The sequence below is a fragment of the Aquila chrysaetos genome, chromosome Z (assembly GCF_900496995.4).
Source record: "Aquila chrysaetos chrysaetos chromosome Z, bAquChr1.4, whole genome shotgun sequence".
Classification (NCBI taxonomy): Eukaryota; Metazoa; Chordata; class Aves; order Accipitriformes; family Accipitridae; genus Aquila; species Aquila chrysaetos.
This window is the reverse complement of record NC_044030.1, coordinates 74,303,545-74,315,911: the sequence shown is the minus strand read 5'-3', so window position 1 is coordinate 74,315,911 and position 12,367 is coordinate 74,303,545. Positions and strand designations below refer to the sequence as shown.

Genomic DNA, 12,367 nt, shown 5'->3' with positions numbered 1-12,367 from the left:
CTGTTTCCTCACAGCTGTAGTGGAAACAGTCTCTTGCCTCTCTATTGTCACCATGGCTGGGTACATCTAGAAGGCACTATGTCCCAGTTTAACCGCTTATGGAAAGGAGGGAGGGGTGTAGGAGCCCTACCTTCCACCCCACCTTACGCCCCACAAAAATACCCAGTGCCCAGTCAGCCCCAGGAGCATACGGGGTTCTCACAGGCTTCCTCCAGGTGCTGCAGGAAGCTTACATCTTCAGCTAGCCTGGCTGCACGTCTCTGTCTCCCTGCATTCGCAGAAGCTGCTTGCGCTTCCACAGCTGGGGTGAGCGGTCAGTAATGGTACCGGCTCGAAGTGCAGGTCCAAGTCTCATCCCTGGACTCTGACAGTGACACATCCAGGTACAGAAGCTTCTTTTCAGTCTCCCTTTTTAATCTGCTTTAAAGAAGATGCAAAAAGATGACCAAAACAAGGTTGGACTGTCTTCTAAAGAAAACTTAATTTCTACCTGGAAAAAAGAAATGCGTCAAATTGCTCTAAAAGATCACTACCAAAAACACTTCAGAGAAGTATGAATATCTAAAATACACCAGGGATAATGTATTGCAGAAATGATTTATTTCATGCCAACTTAACCCTTTGACTAGGTATTTTAACACGCATTTCAAAAATATATCCAGTACAACAGTAATTTAGAACACTACAGAGAAAAATTTATAACTCGGTGAATTCCAAACAAGGTATTATGCACACATACTTGTATCATAAGGCAGAAAAAGATAGTCTATCCATAAGCAGCACTCCTACAGCCTATCCTTGATACACACTGGAGAATGAAGATCTATTACTAAACCTATAATTACAAATTAATTCCCTTATCTTCCAGATACCTCTATAGAAATATAAGGTATTTCTATAGAAAATAATTAATTTCTACAGTGATAGCTAAGCTATCACTCTGAAACTATTATAATTCACAGGAATATATCAAATATAACAACATTATCCTCAAGAAGTAACTGAAGTTGCATATTATTGCCTGCCAATTACAACTAAACCACACATATACAAAAGCATGCTGAGGAATACATTCCAGTGCATTTTAATAGAAACAAAGAGTAAACCTGATTGGGCTCAGCATATGACTGAAACAGAAGATACCAAATGTAATGCAACATAATCAATGACAGCAATTAATGTATTAGAAAGGGATCTAGTTCAAGGTGCTTTTTTTGCTAGGAATGCTGGGTTTCTGTTAACATAATCCAATGGTGTAGGAGTGTCTCAGCTTCAGATTAGACTACTTAATTAGAGGCACAGCTAGTGTTAGAGAACTGCCATGAAGCAGTACATATTCCTGCAGAGTCCATTAGGGAAAAGGAATGTAAAAGTTTCAGAAAGTTTACAAGATTCACAAATAAGTTGCTCTGAAAAAATTAACCATATTCTGAATTTTAAAGAAAAATTAGAAGCTAGGAGACAATATATAACCTAAGTAGTGTTTTTATTAATAATTAAGATGCACATATTTGTCTGTAATGAATAGGTCAGATTTCTTTTAAAAGTCTCATTAGAAGTTTACCTGCATGAAGTGATCTCTATTTAGTATTGTAAATGCCCCTCAGATTGCAAGTAATTACAGCAATAATGAAAATTGGAACAAAATATTGTGTTTTTCACATAACATTACAGTATTCCAAGATAAATTTAATAAAATATGAATTATCATAATTACAGAAAAATCAGAGTAATCACTTTTTTAATACTTCATAAGTAAAAATCATCATGGTTATGTTTTAAAATAGCAAGAATAAATATTGAAAAGATAGCAGCTTTCCTCCATTCCCATTAGTAACTGTTAATGACTGCTTTACAAGTGCTTGTCTGCAAATAAAGGCAGATTATATACCACGATTTTTCCAGTAGTTTAAGTTACAGTAGTATAAAGTTTGTTGTTTCTTAACATGTTATCATACCTAAATAATAAAATATATCATAGTTTGCCCAAAGTGTCACTATTAGCACAGACTAGAAGTTGCATATCCTTTACCTTCCCTCATAAAAAGACTCCCTCACTTCACTGCTAGGAGCTGCACCTGTCTTAAGTGGAGTGCAGAAGACTCATTTCCCAATACAAGTATCAGAATATGCATATTTTTAAACACCTGAAAAAACAGAACTACAAATCTAGTAGCAGTATTAATTTTGATTAGAGCTTTTTACTATCCATACTTTCTAAGAAATCCAGCACTGACACAGTATTAAAGTAGCTACTGTTTTTACTCCCACTTTTCAAAGTTCATTACAACTTACATGGATTCTTTTCACCCATTTAAATCTTTGACATGAAGACATTCAAACATTTGTACTTAACTTGGGTGTTTTTTTGGTGTTTTGGGTTTTTTTGGTGTTCACAGATGAAGAAGAAACGGCGGAAATGATGATAAAATGGAAGTATACCCTAACTGCTCAGTAATTCAGAAAGAGAAATAATAAATACTTAACTCACATTCTTTAGCTGCAAATAAATACAACTATATACCGACAGAATAAATATGCTGACATTCAGTTCCCAAAAGCACAGTTTGCAAGGCAGTTATATTTTAAATCACCTAAACTGGAGCATCAAATGTAACGCAAGAACACCATTAGCCTACAGGACAGTCACTGCTTAAATACATCAAAGCTAGTTTAACTTTTTTTAGCTGTGGTACTGTTAGGACTAGAGCTATACTAGCAAAGAACTCATCGAGAATTGCTGTGATCTGGCTGGGAATATAGAATGGTTTGGGTTGGAAGGTACCTTGAAAGGTTATCTAGTCTAGCCCACCCCCCTGCAACAAGCAGGGACATCTTCAACTAGATCAGGTTGCTCAGAGCCCCATCTAACCTGACCTTCAACGTTTCCAGGGATGAGGCATCTACCACCCCTCTGGAGTGTGGTAAATCCTTAGGCATGTAGCCCCCAGGGAAGTTCTGCATTATTTGTACTAGCAGTAACCAAACTAGTTTAAAACTAGCTCAAGCACACAGCAAATGCTGTGCAGGCATACCCCTTATTTCTCTACTGTTCTTTTATACCTGTACTCTGTATTTCTTTGTTGAAAGTCTTCCAGATTTAGTCATATGAACTCATAATTACTTTTCAAAACAAACTTTAGATTAATTGGCCTACAAATCGCACATAATTAGAGTAAGAGCAACTGTTGGTCAGCAGTGAAAATTATAGATGAAACCTGACTTCATTTATCAACTCCTTAAACACCCAGCATCCAGGGAGCACATGACACCATGGATCTCCAAGGGCAATTCAGAGTAGAACTCTTGAGAGATTTTCAGAGCTCTAATTCCCATGCTTTCAAAAAGCAGCCACTGGTTACTCCACCACTCCACTGCAACATCAAAAAAAGGTCAGTGGATTCCCACCTCAATGAGCTCAGAATTTCTGTTAGCAGCTGAAATCCCACTGCCATTAATTTATAGTCAACTGCTCAAATTATTGTGTCCCAATGAAAACTGCACAGAGGCCTTACACCAGGGACTAGTTAGCTTTTTTATATAAAATCCTGACCAAGTTTCCATTGAAAATTCTGTTTGCAGCCATTCCATTGATTTTTGAGAGGGGAAAAACCAGGCCCCAAGAAGGCTCAATCCAACTCTCTGAACTCAGCAAGGGCTAGGTAAGGATAATTCACAAGCATTCAGAAAAACAAACATTCCTACTATAGTAGGAACTATAGTTTATCCATTAGCACTGAATTAGATCCCTTTGTAGTGACATTTCAAGAGTTAAACAAAGAACTTGAACCTTATTTCATCCAAAGATTTTTACAAATAAACTTTTGGGCAATTAAATGAGATACAAATTTTAAAAATAGAAATACCAAGTCTAAGAACATTCATATGAATGGATGTCCAAGAACATATACAACCCCTTTCATATGAGGCTGAATTCAGGGTAACATTTCTAAGCAGATCCAAAATAAATTAAACAGCTGCTAACATAAAGTTCCTAAAGCACAATCTGAATAAAAGGAGTCTCATTTTCTCAACTTCCAGTCCCTGATACAGCCATAAGATTTTGATCAAGCTTTTAGAATACACAAAATACTCAAACTAAAAAAGTGCCCTCTTACAGGTAATCTGGAAATTGTATGAGTTTGAGTACATGTGGGCATGCCTGCCATTCAGTGTATTCACCTAAGAACAGAACTGACGATTATTTTATGTCTACCAATTTATTAATATAATTATTTCTATACAGAGTATTTTTTCTCCTTCATAGTAACAAGTCAGTGTTTTAAAACAGGCAGATTGATATATTACAAATACCACTACTGTTAGAACACATGATGTACTAAATCACAGGAGGTAGTTAGATTCCCATTAACAATTACTTCAGGAAACAAAGACTATTTTTAAAAATTAGTAGAACACCTCATTCATGAAAATTTACTTTTACATTCCCCAGCTGCTTTAAGGGAAGTCTGTTTTTTAAGCATGATAAAGAATTTATGAGAGCAACATGTTCTCTTTCAGTTTTCAACAAACTCTGCAATAAGCACATAAGAAAACTCCCAAGTGGTAAAGACTTAAGACAAACTGCAATAAAGCCACATTTTAAATTCATCAAATTTCCAAAGATATCATGAATTTGACCACATCTTTTACCTTATGATTACATTTGAAAATTCTTTCAACTAACTACGGTTTAAAAGTATGTCTACACCAATGAAATTAATGTGAAGCTTTTTTTTACACTGTTAATAATTGGCATTTTTGAATGGCATTCAAATGAATAAGCATTATTCTTTTTGCAACAACTTATTGCAAAATACAGGCACCTTAAAAACAGATACATAATGCAACCAGAGCATTTGAGACATTAAAAGTGTTTACTGTTATCTAGTCATGCTATTTATTTCCCTTCTTTTAAAGAAATACTCTACAATTTGAAGCCGTGCCTGAGATGTGCAAATTATAATGTTTCAGCATTTAACTCAATTTTCACATTGTATTTCTTTTACAGCTACAAAGACACTAGTGTGCCAAGATTTTCAACCGTTACAACTGTAAAAATCTTAAGCAGACATCGTATCCTTGATAATGTATTCTTGCTATTGCACATATGCTCATATGACAGTGAAACTGTGGTCCATATTCATTTTCAACTATTTACACATGCTAAAATCATTTATCTGCATATAATATTGAAAAAGAAAAAATACAGCCTTTCTTGATCAATACACCTTGCTCAAAATTTATGCCACCAAATTTCATAGAATCATAGAATACCAGGTTGGAAGGGACCTCAAGGATCATCTGGTCCAATCTTTCTTGGCAAAACCATGGTCTAGACAAGATGGCCAGGCACCCTGTCCAGTTGAATCTTAAAAGTGTCCAATGTTGGGGAATCCACCAATTCCCTGGGGAGATTATTCCAATGGCTGATTGTTCTCATTGTGAAAAATTTTCCTCTTGTGTCCAATTGGAACCTCCCCAGGAGTAACTTGTACGCATTACCCCTTGTCTTCTCCATGTCACTCCTTGTAAAAAGGGAGTCTCCATCTTCTTTGTAGCCACTCTTTAAATACTGGAACATGTATTGTATGATTTTATGAAGAACAGCCTGCCATTCAATCTTTCTGCTTATACAGGGTCTGATTCAAAGACCACTGAAGCCAAAAGAAGCCTTAATTTAATTCAGTAGATTTTGGACTAGGCATGAAGTTCAAATAGAAAATTATAGAAAGTGTTTACTATAGTAATTGATATAACTGCACTTTGGATGCATTAAGATGCTCTCACAGCATCTTTTAAAATACAAAAAAATTCCTTCCAAAAATCCTCTTCCTAAAACTTACAATGTTACAGTTCAAGTTGAGCCCTAGGTATATTTATGAAGTTTACCCTCTATTAACTTAATTAATAGTTTTCTCCTTTTGGTCATGACACACAAGCCCACACTGATGCACAACAATATCTACAATAGAAGAAGCATATTCTTGTCATAAGTAGCAAAGTTATCATACAGGTCCATTTCCAAAATAGTTGTTCCTTCATATTCTTTTAAACAAAAATGGTCTTTTCTGGTTCAGTGATATAAATACAGTATTTTCCAAGCAATGAGTAGGAAATAGATTTCCACCAAATTTTCTTTAGCTTTGAGGAGTTTAGACATCATCAAATACTTTGCTTCGAGACATTGACAGGTATCTTCCACCAGGCTGGTACCTGCAGAATCAATTTTAAATATGAAAGAGTATCACAGGAAATATAAAGACCCATGAAATGATATAACTCTCACTGCACTCTTACTCCTTAACTCTCAATGAATTACAGATCTGAAGTTCTACTGAATTACTGTTTCCATGAGAATTTGATAGGCAGTCATTAAATTAAATCTCCTGTGACCAAGAAAAACAGTGATATGAATACTGGGAGTCTTGAAGAGCTTTGTTTCCTGATACAAAGGAAAGACGTGTAATGTTTTTGTTTAGCAGAACTTCTTTTTTTTTTTTTCCAAAAACAAACAAACAAACAACAGCATCCAAAAATAATTTGGGTGATTAACAGAACATCTCATTGGGTATTCCTAGAAGAAATATGGTATCAAAGATAATGAAAACAAATGGCTGCACACTTAGTAGGAAAAAAGAAGCTTCACAAATTGTTGCTCAATTATATTTTATACACATTTTCAAAGCACAAATAAATTCCAATGCAAGCACGATGTAATTCCTCTCTGCAGTACTTACCAAAACCTAAACAGACACAAAGCCAGAACCTAGTGTCCCCCATGCTCTTACTGTCATAGAATGCTTGTAACTATTGCAGGAGCTACAGTTTTAAAAATCAATGTTACACAAGCTATTTTTAAGTGCATTGAAATTTCATATGCAATTATTGTTGATTTATTACCTCTATGAAACTTAATGAAGGTTACTAGAGGAAAGCTCATCTAAGCTCTGTGGCTCCATATTTGCATTTTAAAGAAAGAGTTCAGGATGTTCCACTCTGCAAAGTCCATATAGGTGCCACAAGACTTCAAACACTGCACTTGAAAAGTATTTGCTCCGAAAGAATTATATATGCATATTCCTATTTTTGTAGACTATTATGCCTTTCACACTGTATAGAAGTCAACAGCTGACAGAACTGCTAGGCTGGTTCCTCTTTAAACTCTTGTGCTTAAAAAGAACCAACTTTTGAAATGTGGTGACATTAGACTAGACAAGTTAGCTGTTGATACAAACTAACATTGGTGAATCAATCTGTAAAACCTGGCAGTGTCATTTAACAGCATTGTTTGCATATTTTTCAGCTGGCATTTATTTGTTGACATTCTAGATATAAATCAGCTGAAAACATTTATGATTTTTTATTGGATCGGGTATGCTAGTTTTAGCTGAAAAATAATGTAAACTATTACTTTTTACAAGGGAATTCAAAATTATTTATCATTAAATGTTTCTACATCATAACTACCTAGATAAAAAAAGCACCCATGAAATGTATTACTTGTTTCTTAAATATGAGCGGAACTTAGCAGTTATGTAAGATACTCTATTTCAAAACTATGGAAATTTGATATTGCAGTCACACCCACAGAATCACAGAATTCTCTACTATAGACAGAGCTACACTGTTCAGTCTGGGACTTTTTGTTCAGTAAGTTCAGATTTTAATTTAGTCCAGTAGTTCCAAGTTCTGATCCCCAGGTGTATTCCTGCAACTACCGGTCCTGTAATACTCAGTTTTCTTTCTTGCAGCCCTTTATGATGGTTTTTATACAGGGAAATCAAGTGAGCTTTCTAAAGTCTTGCAGGAAATTAGAGAAAACCTTATATTGTATGTATGCAAGTCATTCTCCAGTTTTCTATTTTTATATGCAGTATTTTTCAGATTATGCCAATATACAAAATTAAATTAAAATCAAATCTTACTCAGACATTTCTAAAAAACTGAAAAACCTTCAGATTTCAATTGGTTTTAAAACAATTCCCATATCATGGGGGAGAAGGAAGAAATGAAAAGAGCTAAGTGAGATGATAAATATTTTTTACAAAACTATTATTACAAAACCATGTGATATAGCTGTCATAGGTCAGAAGACAGAAGACATTAGTATCTTTTAATTGTAAATAACACAGAAGATTCCTCACCTTCCTGAGTCCAATTCAAGAGGGTCATCATTAACTGAGTCTGCATTAAAATCCAAAGGTTCTGCATCCTGGAGGAGTTCTATCCTATCTCTTTCAGTCCTACCATTTGATCGGGTGTATTTTGATAGTGCTGAATAGGTAAAAGGAAGGAAAGACACTCATTTGCTTTATGAACACCACAGACTGTGTGGAGACATCAAGCTTAAAAGACCCTGCTATCTCATCCAAAGTATAAGTGTGATGATTTAGAGTAGATTCCATATTAAAGCAAATCTGGCTACATGCTCAAATTTGAAGTATTTCATTTTTGTATCTCCATAGCAATGTAACTACAACTTTTCCTTTGCCCCTCATGTAGGATGAGATCTATTTTGCAAAGAATCAAAGAAAATGGGAGGTTATATGTAAACTTCACTTTTCAATCAACCAACCATCCATTCACCTTCCCAACTTCCCACTTTAACTAAGCTAGCTGGAGGTTTTGTTTGGTTTGTTTTAAAAGAGGCAATCTCATAAATTAATTAGATATAGTTGTTTTGCAGTTCACTCTGCCCCCTTCACTAGGCCAGTACCTACGGCTTGTTTTGGTGTTGGAATGCTACATATTCATACGGTTAACGTTAAAATATGATTTCACATCATTTCAGATAGTCTACCAAAGAAAATCTGGGTTTCCAGCTTTGTAAAGAGGAGGGGGAAATCTACCAGAGTTGTCCCAAAAGCGTGTTCAAACCTTCCCTCCTCCTGCCTCTTTTTCCTTCTTTTCTTCAGTTTCATTTCTTAGTTGTTGTTAGCTTACAAGAGCACTTAAAATACATAAAAAACATTAACACTGTGACAAATAAGCTTTTTGGAAGTTTAGAGCATCCACAAAAAAGTTTTTTTGCTAACAGACGTTATTAAATGAACATGTATACACCCATATGATAAGTTATTGGCTTTACATTTGTTGGTCATCTATCTGATTATTCTGTTTTTCTAGCCTGAGAGTTCATTCGCAACTAGAAGAGGTAAATTTTAATTATTAAAACTCCCAACTTCAAGACATATCCTAAATACAGTCTCTTTGTTGACAACTGCTACTCTAACTGCAATCATTATATGTCCTACAAGAAAAGAAGTAATTGAGACTAACCAGAATCTCCTACCTCAACTAGTTCAAAGGTTGAAGATGGGAAGAAACACAGGACTCTTTTCAGGTGTCTTTAATGGGCAAGATGGCACTGTGCCACAGAAGGGAATATATCAGCACACCATCTATGACAAAAAGGAGCTACTCACACAGCCAGTGTTGTGCAGACAAGGTATTAAAAAAACGAAGTCAAAACAAAACAAACTCTCCCCAAAACCCACAAAGCTTACGTCTATTGGTATTTGTCTCTGAGAAGCTGGATTCTTTTTGGTCTGTGTGGGCAACTCTGTTCCTAGTGGAATCGTCTCTATTTCCGTACCGTTCCTTCCATTCCTGGAAAAAGACAAAAAAGGAAACATAAGCTGTGAGGAAAAAGCAACACAACAAAAGCATATGTAGGATCAAGAAATACTCCAGATCCACAATTTAGAGCTAATTGGTCAATCACATCAGACTATGAAAGTAATACTTTGAAAATGTTCCTGTTTAGTATCTTGATACAGGAAAAATTTTTGTTTTGTTTTAAACTCAAGATATGTTCCTTCACTAAACCGGTCACCATAACTGTTCTTCAGAAAAAAAGACTTGCAGAAAACAAACTACATATTAAATCTACACTCAAAGTTCACACAACTGCTCTGTTATGGTGGAAACGTTGCTTTTTTTGATTTCTACTTCCATCTAGTGGCAGAAAGGAAAAACAGCCAGATGCAGATAGCACAAAAAAACATTTGGACAGGCCATGTTTACTAAACTTGCTGTTCTGTTCTGTTTCCATTCCATCACGTTTTAGTATGTAAACATTTCAGCATGAAGTATAATGAAATATTAAAGAAGAAAATGTCCCATGCTTTTATTAGGAGAGAACTTAATGTCTCAATAGAAACTTTTCCAATTGCTCCAGTAACTTTAATATGTTTCAGATTCCCAGATTATGGACTGGTAGGAACTGTTATACTCCAAGTTACTGTGCTAATTTATGCCATATGTTACAGTTCTAAACTGCAGAAGGATCAAACATTTAGTCATGATCCAGTAAAAGATACCACTCTCAAAGGCCCCAAAAGTTTCAAGAATGAATGTGCTACAGTATTTAATGCAAACTCAAAACCATGTAACATCGGAAATTGAGTTTGCTGTTGAACTAAAATTGTTGCTTGATGTCAGATCATTTCGGTGTATACTAAATGCATCATGCATTTGCTACTATTTTGTTTCACAACAAGTTCAAGTTTGAAAATTATGAGATGGGGGGCAGAGGATCAGAAGAGAGTAATACTATGCAGTATTAGCTGTCATCCAGAATTAAAGTATCCCTGAGCTTGAAATGTCAAGAGGCTTTAGTCCCAGTATTATCTTGCCTTTCTGGAGATAATATTTTTCCCTTCCTTTAGTCAGTTCATTTTTTGCATGCATCCTTTTGATTATCTCTTTGATTGTGACTTTCTATACTATATTCCAAATGTTATAAATTAATGAAAAACTAAAACTATAGTTAACTGAAGCTCCTTAAAATGAAGCTGCTTGCATTATTTTTTATTCAGATTGACTTCCTTCACAAATCTGTCTATTCAGTATGCACTGAAAGTATAATGTGAATCAAACATTCTGTTTGTTACTCAGTGGTAACACTGTTAATTCTGTCTTAAATATAATTCCCGCCTCTGAAAAAAGGAAGAAAAAAAATTAAAAATCTGTGCCAATTACTTTCCAATGAGCACATAAAGCAATGGGTAAGTTTGGGAAGAGCATACAGTCCCCATTCCAGTGAAAATTATGACCCTGCAACTTCAGTTATTTCAAGTAGAGCAGTATCAACATAAGAGACTGATAATAAACCATTTCAAATTATTCTGCATCCTAGAAATCAGGACTCTTTTTAATGCTTGTTACACCAATTGGCATACACTGTTCTCACAGCACACTAAGTAAAAAAAGTGTCCAAGTAGTGTGACCACAATCACTCTCTTAGCCTTTAAAATTAAAATGTAAATTATTTATTTTACCCCCAGCCAAGACTATTCTGCAAGATTAAACTGATTCCATCAATTATTGGGGACTTACTTTTTTGTGAAATAGATCATGCTTAATTAAATAGCAATGGCAAAGCCTATCAGATATTGTTAGCTAAAATTGTCTCATACCCTTCTTCTGTTTTCACCTTCTTCCTGCCTTTGTCGTTTTCTTTTCTCTAGAAATAAAAACAAAATTGCCTGAGCTCCATACAAGAAAAATCATTACCAATATTTTTTTTAAACAAGCAGTGAAAATCTGAAGTTAACTAGCACAGATTCTTATTGAAATAGATGGTTCATACAATTAAAGAAAAACAAAAGGCAAAGCTGCTTGTCTATCATTATGGAATTTCCCATTAAAATGAATTAATCATGATAGTATCTTGGGTCAAGGCATAACATTTGGATACCAGAAGGCAAAGCGAAAAAAACATCTTAGAAATAGTTGGAAAAAGTATGAAGTTAAGAAGAAACTTGAGCATTATTGAACCAAAATCTTGCTGAAGTTCTATAAGGCCTGAAGTATGATGCAAATACTTTGTGCCCATATCTGCTATTAAGCTAGAAGTGTAACATCACAGTACCAAAGAAATAGTAACCTTTTGTTTAAGGGAATGAGAGACATTCCTCTTTGCCCCAAAAAAGAAATACTACTACTGTAAGTAAATCTAGGTTTTGTTTTTCATAAACTATGAGAGTAAAAGTATTCCATAATACAACATTGTATCCAGAGATTTTAATTTCTAACCATTTACTCAAGAACCACAACAGCTTTTAACAACTTTCAAGAAATACTTTCAATAAAACTTAACATAAAAAAATTTAAAAAGCGCTCCAAACCAGCAGATAATTACAGCTCTAAGTAACAACATGCCTTCTGTGATAAAACAGTTAGTTGAAACAGCAAAAAATCCTAAAGGATGTGACAGAGTTTGGGCAGCTCAATCAAAACATATACACAAAGAAAGATTAAAATGAGTTAATATGATAAAGACAAGTTAAGCCCTAACTATCCTTTATGACAGATTATACAAGCACCTGCTCAGGTATTATTACATCAGTAATGCCTTCAG

General features: G+C 34.8%; 1 protein-coding gene across 1 annotated transcript in view; it reads right to left on the bottom strand.

The window, feature by feature from the left end:
* Positions 1-578: 578 nt before the first annotated feature.
* The window catches only part of LMBRD2 (LMBR1 domain containing 2), a 37,116-nt gene continuing 25,327 nt past the window's right edge, over positions 579-12,367 (bottom strand). The window contains exons 15-18 of the mRNA XM_030004723.2: positions 11,424-11,470; positions 9,510-9,612; positions 8,148-8,277; positions 579-6,216 (exon numbers count right to left, since the gene is read on the bottom strand). Coding sequence (XP_029860583.1) covers positions 6,156-6,216; positions 8,148-8,277; positions 9,510-9,612; positions 11,424-11,470 — 341 coding nt within the window. The 3' untranslated portion in view covers positions 579-6,155. The remainder of the gene's footprint in view (positions 6,217-8,147; positions 8,278-9,509; positions 9,613-11,423; positions 11,471-12,367) is intronic.